This window comes from Lynx canadensis, chromosome A2 (genome assembly GCF_007474595.2).
Source record: "Lynx canadensis isolate LIC74 chromosome A2, mLynCan4.pri.v2, whole genome shotgun sequence".
NCBI classification, from domain to species: Eukaryota; Metazoa; Chordata; class Mammalia; order Carnivora; family Felidae; genus Lynx; species Lynx canadensis.
In genome coordinates this window covers 17,809,871-17,836,973 of record NC_044304.2, presented here as the reverse complement: position 1 = coordinate 17,836,973, position 27,103 = coordinate 17,809,871, and the positions used below count along the sequence as shown (strand labels likewise).

Genomic DNA, 27,103 nt, shown 5'->3' with positions numbered 1-27,103 from the left:
AAACATGGCTACTGTCTGGCTAGTACCAAGAAGGATGCATTCTAGGTAAAAGGATGTCTTAAGACTCAAAGGGGGATGAACTAGATCTTGCTGCTCTGGCTGTAGGTGCGGAGATAAAAGAAGTTTGGCGAGGGAGGTAGGGAATGGGGCTCCTTATGTGATCCATAGAGTTTAGCAATAACTAGTTGTGTGAAGACATGTGCTGTGTCAGAGATTGCAGAAGACTTCCAACGATAACTCAGTGTGTCTGACCGAATAATAATTTGGAATGTAAAGCAGCATAAAGAGACCTAGCAGTTACTGAGTATGTCCTGTGAGCCCAGCCCTGTGTTTTAAATATATCTCCTCCTATTATTAACCTTTTACATGGTTTTAGTATCATTATCCCATCTCCTCTTACCACTGAAGAGACAGACCAAAGATCTAGGATATAGGGAAATAGTGGATAGTGGTGGGTAGGGCCAAGCTCAGACCCCAGTGCATGTTCAGAGGTGAGGTCTTTCCCTGCTTGATGCTGCCTCTCCATTGCAAAGCATTTGGGATTGAAAGCTATGCCTTCCAAGTTTAAGTTCTAGCACAGCAGTCCTTTTACATCATGTGATAAATTCATCAAATGAAGAGAGTTCATAAATTCTTTAAAAGCGGCTTTCTTGAAATAGTCCTAAAATAGTATTAACTGTCTTTGAGTTTGAAATGTTAGTCTGATTCTGTTAATTAAAAAATGTCATCCCCAGAAAACCCTTTCATTTATTAAACACATGTTGAAGCTTCCAAGCATTTTAATCAGAAATTTGTGTGTTGGCATCATGCCACGTTTAGGCAGGGAGCATCTGATGAACGTGCCCAGTCAGTAGAGTCTGCTGAGAATCTGGTACCATGGTAGTCACTCATGTCTGTGTGATAGGTGCTTTTCCTTCACCAGGTGTCTCTGCCTTTTCAGGCTTACGTACTTACAGTGGAATACTGATTTTTGTCTTAATATCCTTTCACAGTATTCAGGATTTTTTTCCACCAATAGCTATCTTCAGCTGAAATATCACCAAACATTACTTAAGATAACTTACAAATCCAGTGTTAAGTACTGAATTGTGTCCCCCTCAAATTCTTATGTTGAAGCCTAACCCCCCAGTATGACTGTATGTGGAAATAGGGCCTTTGAAAAAAAAGAGGCAGTTAAGGTTAAGTAAGGTGTTAAGGGTGGAGTCCTAATCCAGTAGGACTGATTCCTTATAAGAAGAGGAAGTAGGGTAGCTATTTTTGGTTAAGCATCTGACTCTTGATCTCAGCTCATGTCTTAATCTCAGGGTCTGAGTTGGAGCCCTTAGTTGGGCATGGAGCCTACTTAAAAAGAGAGAGAGAGAGAGAGAGAGAGAGAGAGAGGAAAAGACACCATGAGTGCACCATAGAGACAAAGGACTCAGCAAGAAGGCAGCCATCCACAAGCCAAGTGAAGAGGACCCAGGAGAAAAACAGTGTGCCAATACCTTGATCTTGAACTTCCATCCTTCATAACTGTGAGGAAATAGATTTCTGTTCTTTAAGCCACTCAGACTGGTATTTTGTAATGGCAGCCCAAGCTGACTAATACGCACAGGCTGAGTTAATTCTTCATGGGAGCTCACAGGACAGCATAGGGTCTCAGGCTGTGACCAGGATCTGGCTCATTTCTTTGTAGAAATGAAAGGGTTTTCTTTCACCAGCACATTTAATGATTCACCTTTCTGGAGGGACCTGGCTAGCTCAGTCAGTGGAGCGTGTGACTTTTTGATCTCAGGGTCATAAGTCCAAGCCCCACATTGGGTCTAGAGATTACTTAAAAGTAAAATATTTTAAAAAATGATTCACATACTGGATGAAGGAAGCATCAGTTAAAATTTGGAAGAAGAAATTGTGCTGGATAGTCTCTGGTCACTTTGTACAGTTTCATGTTGCTAACCAGTGACATCTGCTGGAGAACTGTGGCAAAACAAATTCCCGTGAACAAGGGATTGTACTACTCTTTCAGTCTTCATTTTCAGTAGGTCTTGAGCATCTCATGACACTCTGTGTAGTTCTTGAGGCTTCAGAGGGGATCACACAGACTCTGGGCTTCTCCCAGGTCACTTGTGCACTGAAACAAGCTCCCTGATGTGTATAAACACAAGGGGCAACAATCACATAGACACTTAAAAATGGATTCTTTATATAGAAGATGAGAAAAATGATCTGGGATCAAGACCAGGAAGAAGTAGAGAGGTTGGGTGGAAACAGGGAAAAGGCCAAGGGAGGTAAGTCTGAAGTTCAAAAGAAAAGGGAAAAAAATCAAAACCAGTTTTGAAAAATAAAAGCATAATACTTTTCCACAAATTGAAACATCGATAATTTTACTGGGAATAACTACTTTTGTTTAAATCATACTTCTGTACCTTAAGACTTTAAAACTGTAATATTTGCTGCATCACTTACGTTAATGTCTAAAAATATAAAAGGAAGCTAAGTTGCTGAAGTACTTCCCTTCAAAATCAGAGGAAAAGCAAGCCTGGAAATGGGCTAGTCCGAGACTGTATCATTATCAGTAAAATGCTGTCAGTCTCATCATTGAAGGCTTACTATTTTAAACTTTTTAAATGAAAATATTCATACATATGCAGAAATAGAGAAAGTTTGTATAATAATACCTATTTACCCATCTGTCTCCAAATTGAAAGTTTTTAAATGCATTTTTCTAAGAAGACATTTTGAGTTCCCGGACCAAGGAATTGGAATAAATCGAATAAAGATCAGATATGAGAGTATTTCTGAAGTCAAATTTGATGTATTCATTGGATAAAAGGTGAACGAAGGAAGCCCTGATAAGTTACAGATTTCTAGTTTAGAAAACTGGGCTGTTAATGACAACATTAATCAAGAGCACAGAGAACCAAGAGGCTTGCAGTTTAACATGGTGTCTGCCCTCAGTGCAGCTTCCTCAGGTTTCCTACTGAGATACCTGTGAAGAAGCAAAAAGTGGCAGCAGTAGCATCTAGGAACTCAGGAAGCGGTGTGTCTTAATCTTTAGGACAGATCTGAGATAAATGTACACTGACCTCATCTTGTGGAATCAGGAATGGCTGGGAAAAGGCATTTATCTACCTCCCATTGTCGCTTACCTGGCTCAGCTACCCAAAGCCTCTGCCAGCTAGGAACTCAGGAGACCTCCCTGCAGAGCATCACTTGATGCTGTTTTAGGGACTAGAATGGTATTTGTCCTCTTACTCCCTTCTAACTCCCTGATTTTTCTCTGTGTAAGGATATTGGGTCCCTGTTGGACAGGCAGAATATTGATGGCATTACAGTACAAGAGGTGTGGTCCACACTAGAGTACTATAGGCCAGGCAGGGAAGGGAGTCCTGTCTACAGGACATACCATTTCTCAGGTATTCCATGAGTTCAGAGAATCAATGGGAAGGGGAAGCTGGGATGCGGCTAGACCAAGGCTGCAGTGAGTAAATGTGTTTAAGAAACCAGGAGTTAAATTTAGAGCAGTGTCACTTTGTCCCCTAGTTGTTAGCATTGAGTAGAGGGACCAAGAACCATTTGGATTCCTTGCGTGTTAATTTCCTGGTTTACTCTTCTCTTGTTTCCCTTTGGAAAAATAGATAAGTAAAAAAACATTTTGTGTATATATTCATATTTACATATTTATTTCTCCCCATTCTTAGCTCTCCTTTCTCATAAAAGTCCTTTCTTATGGAAGGCATAGCATACTATATATATTCCTCACCTTGCTTTTTTCCCCTAGAACTCATTATTAGCCCATGGAGATCTTCCTTATTCTTTCTTTTTTCTTTTCTTTTTCTTTTCTTTTCTTTTTTCTTTTCTTTTCTTTTCTTTTCTTTTCTTTTCTTTTCTTTTCTTTTCTTTTCTTTTCTTTTCTTTCTTTTTCTTCCTGAGAGAGAGAGAGAGAGAGAGAGAGAGAGAGCGAGCCAGCAGGTATGGGGAGGAGGGGGAGAGAGAGAGAAAGAGAATCTTAAGCAGACTCCACACCCAGCAGAGAGCCCAACAGAGAGCCAGACGATGTGCGGGCTTGACTCAGGACCCTGAGATCATGACCTGAGCTGAAATCAAGAGTTGGATGCTTAACTGACTGAGCCACCCAGGTGCCCCCCTCATTTTTCCTTATAGTTGTATTATTCAAATAGATAGTTATATCATTTCTGATATTTTGCTATTATAAACAAATGTTCAGTGAATATTTTCTAAATCTTTGAATTGCAATAAAGACAAGTCTTGCAGGAAGCCGGCACAAACACAGGTTACCTATAAAAAAAAATCAAGTTGGGGGGCCCTGAGTGGCTCAGTCGGTTGAGCGTCTGACTTCGGCTCAGGTCATGATCTCACGGTCTATGAGTTCAAGCCCTGCATTGGGCTCTGTGCTGACAGCTCAGAGCCTGGAGCCTGCTTTGGATTCTGTGTCTCCCTCTCTCTCTGCCCCTCCCCTGCTCATGCTCTGTCTCTCTCTCTCTGTCAAAAATAAATAAACATTAAAAAAAATTAAAAAACAAAATCAAGTTGGTTTTTAGATAATATTGTACCCAGAACAGAGACTGATACATAGTATCATGTTTTGTTTGAAATTCATTCTTATTTTTAAAGTCATTCATGTACATGATGATGCTGAGCAATTTTTTTTAATGTTTATTTTTGAGAGAGAGAGTGTGTGCAAGGCAGGGGAGGGGCAAAGAGAGAGGAAGACAGAGGATCTGAAGTGGGCTCTGTGCTGACAGCAGAGAGCCATCGTCAGGTTCCAACTCAACAAACGGTGAGATTATGACCTGAGCTGAAGTTGGACGCTCAACCGACTGAGCCATCCAGCCGCCCCAGTGATGTTGAGCAATTTTAATTGATTCTTTTTGTAATTTATCCATATCCGTGTGTGTGTGTGTGTGTGTGTGTGTGTGTGTGTGTGTGTGTGTTTTACAGGTCCTTTATTTTATTTTTTAATTAAAACAATTTTTTTTATGTTTATTTAGTTTTTGAGAGAGACAGAGCATGAGTGGCAGAGGGGCAGAGAAAGGGAGACACAGAGTTGGAAGCAGGTTCCAGGCTCTGAGCTGTTAGCACAGAGTCCAACGTGGGGCTTATTTTTTAATTTAAATCCGAGTTAGTTAACATATGGTGTAATAATGGTTTCAGGAATATAATTTAGTGATTCATCACTTACATATAACACCCAGTGCTCATCCCGACAAGTGCCCTCCTAAGACCCATCATCCATTTAGGTTTGCCTCCCTCTCTGTTTTTATCTTATTTTTCCTTCCCTTCCCCTATGTTCATCTGTTTTGTTTCTTAAATTCCACATACGAGGGAAATCATATAGTATTTGTGTATGATAATTCCATAGTATCACATGGATATGTGTTTATGTTGCATATATTGTACTTTGTGGTTTTCCACCCTTGCTTTAAAATTCAGTAAAGATAGCACCTCCTTACTTGTCCTTGCCATTACCATAGGATTTAGTATGTGATACATTTTATCAACTCTCTTCTATTTGGGACTACCAATCCCTAGGAAGCTAGCATTTTAGCACCTGATAGAATGCCTGGCATTAGTAGGTACTTAATATATTTGTTAATTGAAGAAAAGGCTTTTAAAAATTACTACAGCTTTAGAAAACAGTGAATAAAAGGAAACTATGTTCACCTTCTATTTTTCCCGTAAAAGCTTACATCTGTTTTATTCATTTTTCTCTTTATTTTTTTTCCTCTCCAAATTTAGTCTGTGCTGAGACCTATAACCCTGATGAGGAAGAGGAAGATACTGATCCAAGGGTAAGATACTAATGCAAAGGTATTAGGTAGAATTGTTTTATTCCCCACTCACTCTTCTCCTCCTCTATATGCCAAATCTAATCATACTGATAATTAAAATAAGTACAAATTAAAATCTCAACAAGATGCTATTTTTTTTATTTACCCGATTGAAAAATATTAAGAAGAATGAAAACAAGAGTAGTTGGGGTTGTGGTAAGAAGGGGTGCCTAGCTGTAGCTGTCAGAGCCTTAACTATAGTCAAGCCAACTGACTCAGCAGTTACCTGAAGGAGAACTCATCCTTAACAAACAACTGGATCCTTCCTGAGATCCTTCCTGAAGGATCAAACAGGGATCATTGAGGTGTTGTAATAGTAAAAAATGGAAACAACTTAAATGACCCAAACTAGAGGATTACGAGGGGCTAAATTATGGTACTCAAATCAAGAGATTCTTCAGCCATTGGAAATGATGGTACAGGACCAAGTTTAATGGCATGGAATGTTGTTTATATGAGGTATATTTTCTAAAATAAAAAAATAACTTAAAAAAATATATTTATCTGGGGCCCTTGGTTGGTTCAGTCAGAAGAGAATGCAACTCTTGATCTCGGGGTTGTGAGTTTGAGCCCCGTGTTGGGTGTAGAGATTACTAAAAAAAGTAAATAAACTTTAAAATACATATGTATACACACACATATATATTTATTTATCTATCCATCTATCCATCTTTGTATTTATTAATACAAAGAATTATCTCTGGAAGGATATATCCCAAATGTTAACAGTGGTTATGGCAGGACTACGGTACACTTTTGGTCTTTTCTTAAAAACTCAGATTTTTAAACTTTTATATAATTACAAAATTATTTTTATAAAAGCAAATATGAACCACCATTTTTCAAAGATTGATGTTATAAAATAAGCTTTAATGATCTTTCAAGTGTACCTTAAAATGAGCAGTCCATGAAAGATTTCTGCAGTATTCTAATAATAAAACGCTATTCCCATTGTATGACTATAATAGATATGTAGATTTTGAAAAAATGTATTCTGGTTATTGTAAAAATTTTTGATGACTTAAAAGTTAAAACAGTTTTTTTTACTAACTTTTTAATATCACAAATTTAAAATACTTAATACTTTTGACATTTTGTTATTTCTCATCAGATTAAGCAGCATAGTTTTTTTTAGGGTGAAGACAGGACTTAGGTCTCTGAATTATAACAGCTATACTAGGCACTGATTATTTCTTTTTAGTTAAATAAACATTTATTGACTATCAGTAATAATGATAAAAGTTTTTGAGCACCTACTAAATGCCAGGTACTGTTTTAAATACTGCATGGATGAACTTGTTTAATCCTTCCAACAACACTGATTTAGTAGATAACACCACCACCACTACTAAATTGTTGATGTTTGAACTGCAGCATTTATAGCCATTGTTTATTTGCCGTCTCCACTTAGATTTCAGTAGGCAACTCAGACTTAAGGTGAGCTCCTGATCATTTCCCTTTAAACATTTTTCTCCACCCACAGTCTTCCCCCATCTCAATTTATGGCAGCTCCATCCTCCCAAGAGGGCTCAGGCCCAAAACTTGAGGGTCACCCTCAGCTCCTCTTATTTTTTCATACCTACATTCAGTTTTTCAGAAAATCCAATGGGCTCAGGCTTCAAAACGTATCCAGAATTCCACTACTTCTCAACACCTCCATGGTTACCACCTTGGTCCTAACCACTGCCATCTTGGCACTGGAATAATTGCACTAGTTTCCTGGCTTCCACTCTTCCCTCAAGGCTGTTCTGCAGTCAGTAGCCGGTATGAACCTTTAAAAACATGAGTCAGATCTCTTTCACCTCTCAGTCAGAAGCTTCAAATTGCCTCCATTTGGCTAGGGAAAAGTTCTAGTTCTGTGACTTATAATGCCCTCTGTGATTTGGGCATCACTCTCACCCAGCCCCCCAACTTGGTCTCTTCCTGATTTTTCCCCCTCGCTCTGCATCAGTCACACCCATCTCCTGGTTATTTCTCAAACATGCTCTTTACCTGCCACAAGGCCTTGTTTTCATTTACTGTTTCTCTGCTTGCAGTGCTCTTCCCACAGAGATGTCCACATGGGTCACTCCCTGAAGTTATCCTCATTTCCTTGAGATCTTTACACAGATGTTACCTTCTCAGTGAGGCTTTATCTGCCCCCTCCACACACACACTTTTTATCACCCTTCTCTACCTTGTTTTTCTCCTTAGCTCTCTTATTTTTCTCCTGTCACTCTCTAACATGTTTTACATATTTATTGGATGAGAGCTGGTGTTTTTATCTGTGTGTTGGCTGTGTCCCCAGAAGTGGAACAGTGCCTGGCACCCAGTAGATGCTTAATATTTGTTGAATGAACAAGTCTATAGCCCTCTGCTTTACAGATGAGGACACTGAGGCTCCCGGGGGGTAACTGACTTGCTGCCAGTTACACAGTCAGTGAGTGGCTCCAGGGTGAGTGCTCTTCACCCCCATCACATTGCCCCTCCATGATCAGGGCCCCGCTTGGTATTTGTATAGAATTAAAGTTACAGTAAATGTGCTCTTAATTTTTCCCACTTAGGAGAAAGAAATGTACTGATGTGTGAATAAAGTCAGATTTTAAATTGGAATAAAAATATTTCCCTGGTTTTATTTGGATTGGCAGGTGATTCATCCTAAAACTGATCAACAGAGATGCAGACTTCAGGAAGCTTGCAAAGATATTCTCCTTTTCAAAAATCTTGATCAGGTAACATTGGTTTTTAAAAATATTTTTGTATTTTGGCTTTTCTCCTATTTGTCATTTAAACAGTTTTTCTGTGGGGGTGCTTGGGTGGCTCAATCAGTTAGGCATCTGACGCTTGATCTCAGGTTGGGTCTTGACCTCAGGGTTGTAAGTTTTGTGCTGGGTGTGGAACCTACTTAAAAAAAAAGTTTTTGTAATCTTAGCCTCAGCCATATGAGGTATAAAACTTTAGATTCATCCTCCTTACAATGTTTGCATTGTGTTGACTTCCATAACTCATCATAATGAGCTTTTCAGATGACTTCTAGTATTTCTCTGAATTGCTTTGGTACTTCCTCAAAGACAGTATCCTTCAAGGACCATGCTCTTTGGCCATGTTGAAAGGAAATGTTCAGGTTTATATGACCCTGGCTGAAAGCATTTGGAGGGTCTGAATTTATGCTGCAGAGTAATTTATCCAAAGTTGCTAGTATGGAGTTCTCTTCTCTGGTAGCAATTAACCCACTGGAAGTGTGTGACTTCTTCTCAGACCTTGAATGTGGGGCACCTCTTGTGATTACTTCTCAGCAAAGAACTCAGGCGTGGGGAGTGGTGTGTGTCCTCAGGGCTCTGGCGTAGGACCTATGCTTGAACCTGTCTTCCCTCCCTTGATGGAGATAGAGAGCAGGAGCTTTATTAGTCTCAGGCGGAATAAAACAAGGCCCATGACCTCAAGGAAAGGCTGGTTGTGAGAAATACTGGTCTGTGTCACTTATTTTCCCTAGAAGATCCATCTGTATCAAGGGAAAGAGGACTTGCTTCTTTATCTACTGAACAAAATCCCTTTTAATGTTCTAAGGGAAGTTGCTGTGTCAGTCTAATATTCAGAGTTTTCTTAGTGTTGAAGAATACCATTATACCATTTTATTTTACCATTTTAATGTTGAAAAATGGTAACAAAAATTTCAGATTTAGTTATATTTTTCTGGCATTTTTGTCATGAAAATATTCAAATACAAGTTGAAAGACTTTTATGGAACACACATTTATCTACTGCTTTGATTCTAACATTAACATTTTACTATGCTTGCTGCATTGTATATCATATACCCATCTTTCAGCAAAGGGGTCAGTAAACTTTTTCTTAAAGAACTAGGTAGTAAATATGTCTGTCATAACTACTCAACTCTGTTATTATAGCAGGAAAGCAGCCATAGACAATACATAAATGAAAGGATGTGGCTGTGTTCCAATAAAACAATATTCACAAAAACAGTCACCTGGGTGATTCAGTCCATTAAGTATCCGACTTCAGCTCAGGTCATGATCTTGCAGTTTGTGAGTTTGAGCCCCATGTTGGGCTCTGTGCTGACAGTGCAGAGCCTGCTTGGAATTCTCTCTCTCTCCCTGCCTCTCTCTGCCCCTCCTCAGCTTGTGCTCTCTCTCTCTCTCAAAATAAATAAATGAATTAAAGAACAAAACAAAACACACATTATTTACAAAAACAGGCAGCTGTTGCTGGCCCCTGCATTAACCCATCTTACTTTTTTGGGTTAATTTCATAGTAAGTTGCAGATATCATTATACCTTCCTTTAAACACTTTGGCATGAACTAGAGTTCAATATTTGTTTGTAAGTTTTTTATATACAGTTTGCATACAATGAAATCCTTAAGTTTTGGGGCCCCTGGTGGCTTGGTAGGTTGAGTGTCCAACTCTTGATTTTGACTCAGGTCGTGATCTCACAGTTCATGGGATCGAGCCCTGTGTGAGGCTCTGAGCTGACACCACAAAGCCTGCTTGGGGTTCTATCTCTCCCTCTCTTTCTGTCCTTCCCCTGATACCATGTACGAGCACATGTGCACGCTCTCTCGCTTTCAAATACAACATTTTTTTAAAAATGCATGAGTTTTGGGGCGCCTGGGTGGCTCAGTTGGTTGGGCTTCTGACTTCAGCTCAGGTCATGATCTCATGGGTTTGAGCCCCATGTCAGGCTCTGTGCTGACAGCTTGGAGCCTGGAGCCGTCTTTGGATTCTGTGTCTCCCTCTCTCTCTGCCCCTTCCCCCTCACACTCTGTCTTTCTCTCTCTCTCTCTCAAAAATAAATAAAGATTAAAAAAATTTTTTAAAGTGCATGAATTTTGGGGTGCCTAGGTGGCTCAGTGGGTTAAGCATCTGACTTCGGCTCAGGTCATGATCTCATGGTTTGTGAGTTGGAGCCCCGTGTTGGGCTCTGTGCTGACAGCTCAGAGCCTGGAGCCTGCTTCAGATTCTGTGTCTCCCTTTCTCTCTGCCCCTCCCCTACTCACCCACTGTGTCTCTCTCAAAAATAAATAAACATTAAAAAATATTTTTTTTTTAAAGCATGAGTTTTATGTACATTCTCTGAAGTTTGATAAATGTTGTACACTTAGGTAACCCAAACTCCCTAACAAGTTATGGAAGATGGCTACCACCCCAAAAGATTCCCTCATGCCCCCTCATGATCAATTCTTGCCCCTTCCTTTCAGAGGCAACTACTATTTTGATTTATTCTACAGTAACTTAATTTTGTCTCTCATAGGATTTCATATGAATGGAATCCTACAGTATGCACTCTTGTGTATGAGACTTCTTTCACTCAGTTTTCAAGGTTCATTCCTGTTGCATAGATCAATAGTTCATTCCTTTTCCTTTTTCACCTTTTATTTTGAACTAGTTTTAGACTGACAAAAAAGTTGCAAAGATAGTACAGAGTTCCATATACCTTTCATCCAGATTCCCCCAGTATTAACATCTTACATCCCCATAGGACAACTATTAAAACCAGGAAATTAACATTCTTACAATACTGTTCGTTAAACTAGAAACCTTATTCAGATTTCACCAATTTGGTTTTTTCTAGTTAAGGATCCAATCCAGAAAGTCACATTGCATTTAGTTCTTAACTTCTTTTCAGTCTGCCATGGTTTTCAGTCCTTTCTGGTCTTTCATGATCTGGACACTTTGAAGACTACTGGTTTGTTATTTTGTAGAATGTACCTCAAATTTGGATTTCTCTGATGTTTCCTCATGACTAGAGTAGGTACACACATTCTTAGCCAGCCTGCAACAGAAATTATATTGTGTTCTTCCCTGAACATAGTATCAAGGGGTCACTGATATCAGTATGTGTTATTGCTGGTGATGTTAGTTCATTCCTTGTTTGTTGCTAAGTAGTATTCCACTATATGAAAATACTAGTTTGCTTATCCATTTTTCTGTTGATGGATACCTAGTCTCTTTTGTTGTTGTTTTGTTTTGTTTTTAAGTCTCTTTCTTGTTGTTAGCTCTTATGAATAATGCTATGGATATTTTGTACAAGTCTTTTTTTGAATGTTTTCCCCCCCATTTCTCTTCAGTAAAATACCTGAGGGAAAAATTGCTGAGTCATAGGGTAGGTATGTTTGATTTTATAAAAACCTGCCATAACTTTTTCAAAGTGGTTTTACCGTTGTGTATTCCTTCAGCAATATAGGAGATTCCCGATTATTCCATATTCTTACCAACACTTGTTACTGTCTATCTTTCAAAATTATAGCCATTGTGGTGAGTATATTTGTTTCAGTTTTTTTTTTTTTTAAAGTTTATTTATTTATTTCGGAAGAGTGGTAGGGGCAGAGAGAGGAAGGAGAGAACCCCAAGCTGACAGCACAGAGCCCCATGTGGGGCTCAGTCTCACAAACTGTGAGATCATGACCTGAGCTGGAATCAAGAGTTGGACACTTAAACAATTGAGCCACCCAGGCATCCTTATTTCAGTTTTTAAAAATTTATTTCCTGGGGCTCCTGGCTGGCTCAGTCAATAGAGCATGCGACTCTTGATCTCAGGGTCGTGAGTCCAAGCCCCGTATCGGATATAAAGCATTCTTTAAAAAATAAAAATAAAAATAAATAAATAAAATAAAAATTTATTTCCTGGGGCACCTGGGTGGCTCAGTCAGTTAAGCATCTGACTCTTGATTTTGGCTTGGGTCATGATCTCACAGTTTATGAGTTTGAGCCCCATGTTGGGCTCTGTGCTGACAGCAGAGTCTGCTTGGGATTCTCTGTCTCCCTCTCTCTCTGCCCCTCCCTGGCTTGTTCTTTCCCCTCCCTCCCTCCCTCTCTCTCTCCCTCCCCAAAATAAATAAACATTAAAAAAAAATTATTTTCCAAATTTCTTGTTTGAAATTTTCAAATTTACAGGAAAGTCAAAAGAATAGCTCCATGAACACTCATGTACCCTTCCCCAGTTGTTAACATTTTGCCACATTTCTTGCTTTTGTATATGTACACACACGTAAGTATATATGAGCTTCTTTTTTTTGTTCAGCGCTATTTATGAATATATTTAAGACGTCTTGACTCTTAGCCACTAAATACTTTATAAGATGTATTTTCTAAGAACAAGGATATTTTCCTGCATTAGCACAGTACCACTATTACCATTGGTTCAGTATTGTTATTTAACATCCAGGCCATATTCGGATTTTCCCAGTAAAATTTTCTATAGCTTTTTTGTTTTATTTTTCAATCCTGAATCACATGTTGCTTTTGGTTGCCCTGGTGTCATTTTAGTCATCTCTAACCTAGAATTCTCCCCTTATACCTTATTGTCATGACACTGATGTTTTTGAAGAGTCCAGGCCAGAGTAAAGTTACTCAAACTGAGAGGCTGCCAGTGGACAGCCCACAGGCCAGTTACAGCTAGGTGTGTTTGGTCCATATTATACATGAAAATTTGAATTGTTACCTGTATTTAAACATGAGACTTCTGGCAACACTGGGCTCACATTCCACGTGAATGTGGAATGTACAGGAATAGCACTTCCTTTTTAGTATTTGTCAGCTTTTACAGTATTCAACACACATGGGACTGTGGAACTAAAGACATGCTTTTAGTGATACTCAGTTATTTTAGGCAGCACAGTCACACTGACAGAACACTAAATGACACGGAATTCTGCAGCCATACAATTTTTCCTTGTCAGGTCTTCAGTCTACATTCCTCCAAAGATAAAGTCTTTCTTTGAGCTGAAACTGATATTCTTTAGTGCCCACTGACAGTCACTGATCTCCCTCCCTGACAAAGGGATGCTGCCCCTAGACTGAGACCACTGTTTTGTTAGAATTTAATAGCCGTGTTTTGTTGTCATTATACTTATCAGTATAGTTACCTTCTGGTTATAGTTATTGGTGAGTAAGCAATTGTACGTGTTGTATATAAATGATTGAAGCAATAATAGCTGTCCAAGAACAGATGTCAATTTTGGAGTACCTGTTGTGCGATAAATAGTTCCTTTAGGTTTTTCTTTTTTAGTCATAAAAATCAATGAGCTAGAAACTATTAAACCCTTTTTAAAATATGGATTAACTGAGGCTTGGAGAGGTTAAGTGATGTGTGTGGCTAGTCAGAGCACTTGTGCTGCTCTGTGAGGTAATTTCTAAGTCCATCTCAGCCCTTTAGATTTGATGATCCTGTTAAGATCAACACCTACAGGAAGATGGCATCACATGGCTTTACAGATGACATAGTAGAGCTATCAAGGCACCTGACAGTCATGTGGGCATGGCTGGGAGAATGGGCACCAATGATTTATATACCTATTTTTGCATAAATTATGAAATGTTTTTTCAAAGCAGTACTGCCTCAGAAAACTTGGTAACTGTGCTGTGTTCATGGAGATACAAAGCTGAATGGTCACAGGAAAAACATTTGTTTCAGACAGCTTTTAGGTTTTTGCTTGAATATGGGAGCAGTCTGATATGTGTACTTCCACTGTGTAGTCACAAACTGAGATGAGCATAGTCATTTTTTTCCCCTAGCAAATGTAAAAGCCATATTTTCTCTTTGTGTGTATCCCCTGCAGGAACAACTTTCTCAAGTCCTTGATGCCATGTTTGAAAGGACAGTCAAAGTTGATGAGCATGTCATTGACCAAGGAGATGATGGAGACAACTTTTATGTCATAGAACGGTAGGAGATGGAGCTTTGCAGTCGTGTGGCTACGGTTATTAAGATTCATGATTCAGGGCAAGTGCTTTACCCTATGCTTTTTTGTTCATCCCAGAGAGGAGTTAGGACCAGGTGTACAAGCTTCTCAAAGTTTGTGCCTCTTGTCCACAGCCTGCCCCCTCTATCTACTGCTGTCCTTAGTCCTCAGTACAACCCATATTGGGTTGCCATTATCAACATTAAAAAGTCTCTTTTACAATTAAGCAAGATGTTCTCTATAAACATGTTATTTGCCAGTGTTCAAGTGAATTGATTTCATAAAGAAGCCATTTTGCGGGGCGCCTGGGTGGCTCGGTCGGTTGAGCGGCTGACTTCGGCTCAGGTCATGATCTCGCGGTCCGTGAGTTCGAGCCCCGCGTCGGGCTCTGTGCTGACAGCTCAGAGCCTGGAGCCTGTTTCAGATTCTGTGTCTCCCTCTCTCTGACCCTCCCCCGTTCATGCTCTATCTCTCTTTGTCTCAAAAATAAATTAAAAAAAAAATTTTTTTTTAAAGTCAACACATATTTAAAAAAAAAAAAAAAGGCCATTTTGCTATATTGTCACTTGGATCTTTCAGTCCCAGCCTAATTTTACACGTGAATACACTGCCTCACCCTTCATGTCCCTGGCCCCTTCTGGCTCTGTTCCATGTATAAGACATATTGGGAGACATGAAATATATGGATTTGATCTGCTGGCCTTAGTGTGTCATAAGCTCTTGAGCTGTTAATACCATCTCGGCAGCTCCTTCTGACCCCCTCTCAGACCTGACAGGAACCACCCTCTTCAGATTATCTCCTATAGAATGCCTAGAAATGGTTATCACCAGGTAAAAGGGTCTCCTTAAGGAATTTGCTATATGTTGTTAGTTCTCTTGCAGAAACATTGATACGTTTAAGTTTGCCTCAGTGATGTATTGAGAGCACCTGTTTGTCTAAATGTTTGTCAGTTCTGAGTATTATTCTCTAGCAGTCATTAGTAGTCAATAGATAGAAAATTGTACCTTTTGGTTTCTTTATTTTTAACGTTTATTTATTTTTGGGACAGAGAGAGACAGAGCATGAACGGGGGAGGGGCAGAGAGAGAGGGAGACACAGAATCGGAAACAGGCTCCAGGCTCTGAGCCATCAGCCCAGAGCCTGACGCGGGGCTCGAACTCACGCACCGCAAGATCGTGACCTGGCTGAAGTTGGACGCTTAACCGACTGCGCCACCCAGGCGCCCCGGTTTCTTTATTTTAATCAATTCTATATCCTGGTTTTCAACAAACTACAAAAGGAATCCCATATAATCATTTTAATCCCTTCAGCAAAAGCATTTGACAAAATGCAACACGTTTTCATGATAAAAACTCTCAGCAAACTAGGAATAGATGTGGTTTTTCATCAGTCAGATTAAAGGAATTTATTTTAAAGCCTATAGCCAACATCATTGTTAATGGTGAAAGATCGACTGTGTTCCCCTTAAGATCAAGAACAAGACAGGGGTATCTGCTCTTATTTCTATTCAGTATTGTACTGTAGGTTCTAGCCAATGCAATAAGACAATGAAAAAGAAGAAAAAGAGGGAGGAAGGGAGGGCATATAGATTGGAAAAGGAAAAGTAAAGCTGTCTTTGTTTGCTGATATCATGATCCTCCCTAGAAAATCCCAAGCTACAAAAAGGCTACTAGAATGCTACAAAAAAGCTACTAGAACTGATAAGTGAGTTTATCAAGGTCACAGAATACAAAGTCAAAATGCAAAACTCTTTTGTATTTCTGTATAGTAGTAAAAATCTGTTGGAAATCTCCTGTCTTAATCGTTTGTACCGTCTATTCATGTGCCACCTGCCAGGTTCTTAAGTTTATTATTAGAAGTAATAAATGAAATTATTTCTTGTTATGCTTCCAGGGGAACCTATGATATTTTAGTAACAAAAGATAATCAAACTCGCTCAGTTGGTCAGTATGACAACCGTGGCAGTTTTGGAGAACTTGCTCTGATGTACAACACCCCGAGAGCTGCTACCATCGTTGCCACTTCAGAAGGCTCCCTTTGGGGACTGGTGAGTTAGAGAAGTGATTCCTCTTGTATGGCACAGTATTGATTCCCCTTACTTCTGGTTTTCTGTCCTTGGGCTGTTGGTTCACACTATATTTTATAGCCAGTTCTCTAAAAGACATTATGAAAGGTCTTGCACCAATGTGTTTTTCCATTTCTCCAAAGTGACTTGTCAACAAACCATTTACTCCAGATTACAGGGAGAAGACAGTCTTATGACCTTGCAGTCATGTCAGCTCTTATTACACTTTCTGTTCATGTTTTTATTAGGAAGAGAGCGAGGGGAGGGATAACTCTCTATACAAGAGGCAGCCTAGAAAAAGAATTGTCATGGAAAGCTCTGCCAACAGTGTTTTCCATCTCTAGGAGTCACTTTTCTCTATGGCCCGCCACCCACTTGTGCATTGGTCTATGCAATATCCAATAGGTTTAGGTGACTAGAAAGTCTGGCTGCCATATTCTGGGAAAGAGAACTCTCCTAGAATGTCTACGGCACAGCCCTACTATGATCCCTGTCCTGTATTGTCCATAGTCCACCTTGCTTCCTTCAGCATCATAAAGCCTTCAAAACCTATAACTCACTTCCTTCTTTTTTTTTTGAATGTCTGTTTATTTATTTTGAGAGAGAGAGAGAGCATGCACAAGCAAGTGGGAGAGGGGCAGAGAGAGAGAATCCCAAGCAGGCTCTGCACTGTCAGTGCAGAGACCCATGCAGGGCTCAATCTCACGAACCGTGAGATCGTGATCTGAGCCGAAATCAAGAGTCGGATGCTCAACGAACTGAGCCAACCAAGCACCCCATAACTCACTACCTCCTTAAACATAATAATTACCCTCTTGTACAAATTCCAAATTTTAAATATCACTTTTAAGGTATTGACATCTGTGATAATTTGCTTACGTTTACTTTACAAGCAGAATTAAATGTATACCATAGCATTATCAACATAGTTCTCAAATGAAATCACCTACTAAAGACATAATAGAGCACCTTTCTGTGATATACTGATGTAGAACTAAGGATGTTCTGAGAGGAGTGTCTGGGTGGCTTGGTCAGTTGAGTGTCTGACTTTGGATCACACAGTTCGTGGGTTTAAGCCCCATGTTGGGCTCTGTGCTGACAGCCTAGAGCCTGGAGCTTGCTTTGGATTCTTCGTCTCCTTCTCTCTCTGCCCCTCCCCCTCTTGTGCTCTATCTCTCTCTGTCTCTCAAAGGTGAATACATGTTTTAAAAAAAAAAAAAAAAAGAATGTTCTGAGAGATGAAAGATACAACAGCTTCAGAAGAGATCACACACTTGGGGGCCCAGTGATTGAAAAATCCAAGGGTAAATCATAGATCAATAAGTAATGGGGGAAAATAAACTGAGTTTTAAAATGCATTGATGTCCAAGCCAAGTACTGGTCCAGGCCAAAGTGGAATAGTCCCATTCCTCAGTAGTCTTCTCTCTTAAAACTAAAAAAAGTCCAGATATCATATAACAAACAAACTTAGGAAGACCCTGGAAGATGGAAAGAAGGTAGAATGGCTAGAGATCATGGGATTTAAGAACAAGAGAGTGAGTTTCTTGGGTTTTCTTTATTGCTTCCCATATATATCCCAGGTGGCGTTGTGGAAAAGCCTTCAACCTAGATCCACCAACAAGTACATACAAAAACAACCCCAAGAAAAGCCTGATCGCTTTAGCTAAAGGAGCAGGAAAAGAGCAGCCTAGCAGAACAGATAATACCACCCTGCTCCAGCCAAATACCAAATACTGGTATTTGGAAAAACTGCTTCTACCTCTCCACAGTGTCACTGGCACCAGCAGCAAGCTGAACTTACAGGCTTACCCATCAGCAGAGAGGCAAAATGAGGTGATATGTGGTGTCACTGGTTGGCACTCCACTTTCCCTGCCAGGGTGTGTCAATGGGACCCAGAGGGGAGATGAACATTCACTCCCACATGTACATGCACACTGTACCTAAACAGTGCTGCAAAATAAGATTCAATCAGATACATAGCTTCACAGCATAGTACACCAAATGTCCAGGATATAATAGAAAATCACTTGTTATACAAAGAACAAAGAAATTCTCAACCTGAATGAGAAAAGGCAATCAACAGGTGCCAACACCAAGATGACAAAAATATTGGAATTAGCTGATGATAATTTTATTTTATTTTATTTTTTTTTTAATTTTTTTTTTCAACGTTTATTTATTTTTGGGACAGAGAGAGACAGAGCATGAACGGGGGAGGGGCAGAGAGAGAGGGAGACACAGAATCGGAAACAGGCTCCAGGCTCTGAGCCATCAGCCCAGAGCCTGACGCGGGGCTCGAACTCACGGATCGCGAGATCGTGACCTGACTGAAGTCGGACGCTTAACCGACTGCGCCACCCAGGCGCCCCTAGCTGATGATAATTTTAAAGCAGTTGTCATATAACCAATTATATAAGCTATCAACAAGCAATTATGAACACACTTGAAAAAAAAACAGAGAAAAAATTAGAAGGTGTCAGGGTGCCTGGGTGTCTCATTTGCTTAAGCATCCAACTCTTGATTTTGGCTCAGGTCATGATCTCGCAGTTCGTGGGTTTGAGCCCTGCATCTACAATGACAGCTCAGAGCCTGCTTGGGATTTTCTCTCTCTCCTTCTCTCTTTCCCTTCCTCTCTCTCTCTCTCTCTCTCTAAGTAAATAAACTTAAAAAAATAAAATGTCTCAGTGGAGAAATAGAAGATAGAAAGAGAATCCAAAAGGGAAACTTTAGAACTAGAAAATACATTAACCAAAATAAAAACTCACTGGATGGGCTCAATAACAGAATGAATATGGGGGAGGAAAGTATCCATGAACTTGAAGATAGAAAAATAGAAATCACCCAGTCTGGACAACAGAAAGAAAATAGACTTAAATGAAATGAACAGAGTGTGTGGGACAGTAACAAAAGATACAATGTTTGAATTAATACAATCCCTGAAGGAGAGGAGAAAGAGTATGGAACTAAAAAATTATTCAACTAAATAATAATTGAAAACTTCCCAAATTTGGTGAAAGATAATAAACCTGCAAATTCAAGAAAATGAGTGAATTCCAAATTGCATAAACCCAAAGAAATCTATGCCAAGACACAACTTAATCAAACTTCAGAAAACTAGACAAAAAAATTTCTTAATCTTTATTTATTTTTGAGAAAGAGAGAGAGATTGGGAGGGGTGGAGAGGGAGGGAGATAGACCATCTGAAGTGGGCTCTGTGTTGACAGCAGAGAGCCTGATGCAGGACTTGAACTCACGAACCATGAGATCATGACCCAGATGCTCAACCAACTGAGCCACCCAGGCGCCCCTAGACAGAAAAAATTTTGAAAGAGAGAAGAAATTCATTAACTATAAGGGAACAACAATTTGAATGATACCAGATTTCCTAGCCACGAAGGCCAGAAGGGAGTGGCAGAGCATTTTTCAAGTGCTGAAAAAAGAGAACTGTCAACTCAGAATGCTGTACCTAGCGAGAATATTCTTCAGGAAGGAAGATATCCTTGGGTAGAAGGAAACTAAGACTTTGTCACCAGCAGGCCTACCTTAAAAAAATGGCTAAAGGTGGGCGCCTGGGTGGCTCAGTTGGTTAAGCATCGGACTCTTGTTTTTGGCTCATGTCATGATCTCACAGTTCATGAGTTCAAGCCCTGTGTTGGGTTCTGTGCTGACAGTGCAGAGCCTGCTTGGGATTCTCTCTCTCTCCCTCTCTCTCTGCCCCTCCCCTGCGTGTGTTTGCTTTCTCTCTCTCTCTCTCAAAATAAATAAATAAACTTTAAAAAAAGGGGGGTGCTAAAGGAAGTTATTCATAGAGAAGGGAAGTGATACAAGAAGGAAATTTGGAACATGAAGAAAGAACAACAGAAGAAGTAGACTATGGGGAGATATAAAAGACTGTCCTTCCCTTGAGTTTTCTAAATTATCTTAGATGCTTAAAGCAAAGTTTTTGTCTGATGTGGTTCTCTGTGTACGTAAAGGAAATATTTAAGACAATTATACTCAAAAGGAGGGGGGAGGGTAAAGAGATCCAAATGGAAGTAAAGCTTCTACACTTTACTCAAACTACTAAAATGTTGACATAAGTAAACCGTAATAAGTTACATATATAAGTATAATGCCTAGAGCAACTGCTAAAATACTATGTGCAAACAGACGTACTCAAAAGCTCTATAAATCATACCACCTTACACCTGTCAGAATGGCTAACATTAACAACTCAGGCAACAACAGATATTGGCGAGGATGCGGAGAAAGAGGATCTCTTTTGCATTGTTGGTGGCAATGCAAGCTGGTGCTGCCACTCTGGAAAACAGTATGGAGGTTCCTCAAAAAACTAAAAATAGAACTACCCTACGACCACTACTAGGTATTTACCCACGGGATACAGGTGTGCTGTTTCGAAGGGACACATGCATCCCCATGTTTATAGCAGCACTATCAACAATAGCCAAAGTATGGAAAGAGCCCAAATGTCCATCAATGGATGAATGGATAAAGAAGATGTGGTATATATATACAATGGAGTATTACTCGGCAATCAAAAAGAATGAAATCTTGCCATTTGCAACTACGTGGATGGAACTGGAGGGTATTATGCTAAGTGAAATTAGTCATTCAGAGAAAGACAAAAATCATATGACTTCACTCATATGAGGACTTTAAGAGAGAAAACAAATGAACATAATGGAAGGGAAACAAAAATAATATAAAAGTGGGGGGACAAAACAGAAGAGACTCATAAATATGGAGAACAAACTGAGGGTTACTGGAGTGGCTGTGGGAGGGGGGATGGGCTAAATGGGTAAGGGGCATTAAGGAAGCTACCCCTGAAATCATTGTTGCACTATATGCTAACTAATGTGGATGTAAATTTTAAAAAATAAAAAATAAAATAAAAAGTTCTATAAATCAAATTCTAAAAAGTTTTCAGGTAACCCACAAGAATAACAGGAAAATGATACAGAGGAACAAAAAACAAAAATAAAACAGGGGAACAGCAGAAAACATATAGTAAAGTGGTAGACTTAAGCCCTAATGTATGAATAATTACTGTAAATATAATGATCTAAGTATATCAGTTAAATGACAGAGACAAGTCTGCATGAAACTCACTCAAATAAATGATGTAAGTATATTGCAAGTAAAAGGATAGAAATATATATATACACACACACCATGCAAACATTAACCAGAATAAAGCAGGAGTAATTATATTAATATCAGATAAAATAGACTTCACGGCAAAGAAAGTTACTGGGGACAAAGATTACATAAACATTACATAATAACGAAAGGTTTAATCTGCCAAGAAGACATAGCAATCCTAACTATGTATACACCAAACAACAGAGCTTCAAAATACATGAAGCAAAACCTGAAGTAAGAATTGAAAGAAGAGGGGCGCCTGGGTGGCTCAGTCGGTTAAGCGTCCGACTTCAGCTCAGGTCACAATCTCACACTCCGTGAGTTCGAGCCCCGCGTCGGGCTCTGGGCTGATGGCTCAGAGCCTGGAGCCTGCTTCCGATTCTGTGTCTCCCTCTCTCTCTGACCCTCCCCCGTTCATGCTCTGTCTCAAAAATAAATAAACATTAAAAAAAATTAAAAAAAAAAGAATTGAAAGAAGAAATAGGCAAATCCACAATTAGTCTGCTGAAGTGCAGACTTCAACACCTCTGTCTCCAAAGGTGGTGGAACAACTAGACAGAAAATCAGGAAGGATGTGGAAGAACTTAACGGTATCGTCAACCAAAAAGATCTAATTGAAATCTATAGGACACTCCATACAACAACAGTAGAATACACATTCTTTTCAATCAAGCCTATGGAACATTCACCAAGACAGACCATATCCTGGCATATAAAATAAAACTTGACAAATTTAAAAGTTGAAATCAGACAGCATATTCTCTAACCACACTGGAAGAAATCCAGGAATTAATAACAGATAACCAGAAAATCTCCAAACACTTGGAAATTAAATAACACATTCCCAAATAACCTCTGGGTCAAAGAGAAAGTCTCAATAGAAAAAAAAAATATTTTTTAACAAATTGAACTGTAAAAGCACCTGCCTCATGGTTGGGGTATGAGAATTCAGCAGGGGCATAAGACAGGCGGCCTTGGTGCCACATAAGGTAGGGGCTGCAGAATGGGGACACCTGCTCTCCATGATCGTGGTGCTGCTTATCACCATTCTCGTCCTGAAGCTTCCTCTCCTGACATCTCTGCCTTGTCTTTCTACTTTCTAGCCTTATCCTTTGCAGTCTTTTCTTCCTTTTGCTTCTGTCTTAAGTGGCCTAACAATATGCCCTTCTGAACCTGGGTGGCTCAGTTGGTTAAGCATCTGACTTATCTCAGGTCGTGATCTCATGGTTCATGAGTTTGAGCCCAGCATCCCGCTGTCTGCTGTCAGCGTGGAGCTTGCTTCAGATCCTCTGTCCCCCTCTCTGTCTGCCCCTCCCTCCCCTGCTGGTTCTCCCTCTTTCTCTCTCTCTCTCAAAAATAAACTTAAATATATATATATGCCCTTCTGGCCTCTGCTTTTCTCCTTCTTTGTTCACGTACTTAATAGCCCAAGCCCTCTCAAAAGCTTTAAACCACCTCCAGGATAGTGACTCCCAGAACGTCCTCTACAGCCTGACTTCTTACTTGTAACTTGTAAGGCCTTGGAAATGCCTTCTGAGGCCAAAGCAGGGGGGTATTGTCACTTGAGTTTCTCAAGTTGGATTCTACTTTCTTTCCCTTACTGGGGGCAGCCGCCACCATGACCACTACACTTAGTCCCTGCTCCCACTTTGTTTTGCTAGAGTAAAAGTCGATAGAAACCGTCTTAGGGAACACTTGCAGTCACAGGAGAGGGCGGCATTCCTTCTCTTTTTTAAACTTCAGGCTCTTTGCTGGACTCTGAACACTTGCTGCCTGCTGGAGCCACTATTTCACAGTTCAAGTTTCCTCTTCACAGCTCCATTGGGAGTTCCCAGAAAGCTGGCTTGGTGTCTGGTGCTTTTTCATGCCCTCTGCAGCCACGGGAGCTGGCCTTGCACAGCAGAAGGATGGAAGTACACATAGAAAGGGTTGGAACACAAACAAGTCACTGTGAGAGCTATCAGTTGTTTTCTCTTCAGCTAGAAAGAGTTTGCTATTGCAATTGTAGCAATCTTTGTGACTTTATAGGTAGGTGTTTTAAATACTGGATTTTTCTGACAATGCCTACTCAAAGAGAAGGAAGAGAATTTTATAATTTCCATTTTCTCACTTCTGATTGCTTGTTCTCTTTCCATAGCACTCATGCCTAGATTGGCCCAGAAAACATGTAGAAACTGAAGTCTAAAGATAGTAGAGTAATATTCCACAGTATGACAGTAATATTTTAATTTTTTTTTTCAACGTTTATTTATTTTTTTGGGGACAGAGAGAGACAGAGCATGAACGGGGGAGGGGCAGAGAGAGAGGGAGACACAGAATCGGAAACAGGCTCCAGGCTCCGAGCCATCAGCCCAGAGCCTGACGCGGGGCTCGAACTCACGGACCGCGAGATCGTGACCTGGCTGAAGTCGGACGCTTAACCGACTGCGCCACCCAGGCGCCCCAAAGTAATATTTTAAATGATACATCCCTAACCTTGGACTTTAAAAAAGTAGTGGCAAATGATGCAACCCATTAGAACAATCCGAGATTGAATGGCTCTTTTCAAGCAGACAGATGGAGAAGAAATGGAGCAGAATTTGGCTATATACTGGAGAGCAGACATGACTTGTACAGCAGTTGAGAGGGAGGGTTGCAGTCCGCCATAGCTCATGCTAGGAGTATAAGGCCTGTCTGTGCCCTCAGAGGTGCGTATTATTTCCATTTTAGGATATGGCAGTCCTAGCCAGGGAAGCCATGGGGCTGGGGTTAGAGGTTTGCAGGGCTTGGGCACCAGGTTGAACAGAGTTTCAACTCTCAGGGAGCTGCATGCCTCTAACACTTGGGGGGGGATGTAAGGGAGGGGGTGTCATGCCTGTGACTGCGTGATCCCCAACATGGCTGTATCTGGTTGGTGTACTTCAGTCTGGCTGCGCATCAGAAACCCTAGGGTCTGTTGTGGCCCAGCATCTTTCCAGGGGAGCCTTCCCTCTCCTTCCTACTCCACCCCAGCCCAGGGGACACATGAGTCCAGCCTGGCCAGGCACAGTGCAAACTGCCCAGCCATATGATTAGTTAGTTCATCTAGGGCAGGGGACCCAGCGTGAGCCAAGGAGAGTCAGGCCAAAATCTGATTGAAACCTCTAGGGAAGAGAAATGCCTGCATTCCCCAGGCCTGGGAGTTGGGGGGTGTGGGTCTAGAACTCCTGGGGGCTGTGTGGTCAGCACCTTCTGCACAATGGGTGCATGAGGAGGAAAGCAGGCAGGCAGCAAGAGATGCAGGACTTTTTAATTAGTTCTGTGCACAAGTACATTCCCTCTAATCTGAGCCAGTTTTACGGTGACAATGGCCTGATACTCACAGATAGACAATGTTCTGAGCAGCAAAGCTGTGAACTCATGTGTAGGCCCTGCAGAGGGAGAGGAGAATCATAAAGCAGCAGATCTAGGGTGGACCTGGGCATCTATATTTTTAAAAGGCTCCTGGGTGATCTCAACTCCGTTGTCTTCTGTGTGGTGTCTCCACCCCACTACCACACCATCATAGAGAATACTAAAATAGAAAACCTACAGTTAAACATGTCCTAACTCCCTTGCTGTGTTTCATTCTGCTGGCCTTTAGGATTTCATTATGTACTCTGAAAGAAAAAAAAATCTTTCCACTCCCGACAGCCTGAGGTGGACAAAAGGTACAATTAACTTAGATACAAGAAACCTAAAACTAAGCAATTAACCTCCTGACTGTGTGTCCCTCCCTACACACATATACACGTATCTGAGAGGAGCCTGGCTATAGCTCTGGTTAGCTGTCTCCATGACTTGCTGGGGTCGAGTGACCTTTCACATTCCTGCCTCCCCTCTCTCTCCATTAATTTAAATCCTCCCCTTACTCTAGGTCTCCCCAAAATTTATATTTTTGCAACAAGACTATCTTTGATTACTCCAGCCTAACTGTGACTAGGGACACTCTCCCTCCTGAGAATTCTCATGACACTAACTCTTGTCTTTATAGTTCACCTAGCACATTTCATATGCTGTCTTGGACTGTAGCTTTTTTATTCCCAATATTTTATATTGTCTCCCCATTGAGATTGTAAAGTCTTTCAGGGCAAGAGCCCTCAGATTGTTTTATCTCCTTTTTCTAAAGGTGCATCTTTTCACATCGAACAATGACTGTGAGCTTACAAGTATTCGATTGGGAGTTTTGTATTTTGTATTCTATTTATGACCCATAGGTGGCACTCATGGAGTACCAGATAGCAAGCAATGATGTGTGGGACATCTGTCTGACACAACAAGCTACAAGTCTTTTTCTTCCAGCGTTGACTCAGATTAAAATGTCATCAAACACTCAGTTGGCCCGGTACATTCCATGGTCCTCTGATATTTGCTGTCACCCAGTTAATTAAACCATCCATAGATGTTCTCTTACAGAGGCATTTACCAGAATTTTCATGTTCTTTCTTGTAGGACCGTGTGACTTTTAGAAGAATCATAGTGAAAAACAATGCAAAAAAGAGAAGGATGTTTGAATCATTTATTGAATCTGTGCCCCTCCTTAAATCACTAGAGGTAAAGTGTATGAATAAGAGTCTGTTTATGGAGATTTAAGATTTAAAACTAATCTATTAAGCTTTCAAATTGTACTATTCTAACCCATTTCTGTGTTGTATAGATATTATTTGTGACTTTCAATTGAGGTCTTTTCCTTAGAGTTTGTGGGTATGTCCATTGTTTCAGGTGTCAGAACGAATGAAGATTGTGGATGTAATAGGAGAGAAGATCTATAAGGATGGAGAGCGCATAATCACACAGGTGAGTGGGGCCCTGTGCAGCTCCTTTCCTGAGAGAGTCAACCCTCCTGAAGGACTAGTACAACCCTTGTCCTCTCACTTTGGGAGCTCATGTTGCCATCTACTAGGGCACACTTCCTGCAGAGTCCTCTGAAGCCCGTTGATGTTCCTCTCACGGACATATGCACATCTCTTGCCTCCATTCACCTTTCTGTGGCTTCTGGTGTTTGTTCTTTTGGACATAGTTCTCTTTTGACCCTGAGTAAACTTCATCCATTGGTGTTAAAGTCTGGAGAAAGTTGAAGGGTTGTGCCCTTTACCTTCTATGTTTGGCACAAAGGTGCCCTCTTAGCCAATCCAACACAAGCCAGCCTTCAGTCCTCAGTAATTGATCAGATTTGTAAGTTGTCTTTAATGTTTCCTTTGTGCCTTTCTCTCTTGTGACTCTTGGATGCTGTGAGGATCATCACACAGTGACCTGGATCGTTGTGACGAATACTGTGTAATAATTTTCTTTGTCTGCTATGATGATGTTTTTAATTATGTGTAAAGACTTCTCCAGGTGTAAACTTCTGCCTGTGGTTTGGTAAGAGCACTGGGAAGATACCTGGT

General features: G+C 40.4%; 1 protein-coding gene across 2 annotated transcripts in view; it reads left to right on the top strand.

Annotated features, from left to right (window-relative positions):
- PRKAR2A (protein kinase cAMP-dependent type II regulatory subunit alpha) overlaps nt 1-27,103 on the top strand; it is a 113,602-nt gene that overhangs the window by 66,846 nt on the left and 19,653 nt on the right. For both annotated transcript variants that reach the window (XM_030306698.1, XM_030306699.1), the window contains exons 3-8: nt 5,740-5,792; nt 8,459-8,542; nt 14,388-14,494; nt 16,405-16,558; nt 26,169-26,270; nt 26,439-26,513. In XM_030306698.1, coding sequence (XP_030162558.1) covers nt 5,740-5,792; nt 8,459-8,542; nt 14,388-14,494; nt 16,405-16,558; nt 26,169-26,270; nt 26,439-26,513 — 575 coding nt within the window. The remainder of the gene's footprint in view (nt 1-5,739; nt 5,793-8,458; nt 8,543-14,387; nt 14,495-16,404; nt 16,559-26,168; nt 26,271-26,438; nt 26,514-27,103) is intronic.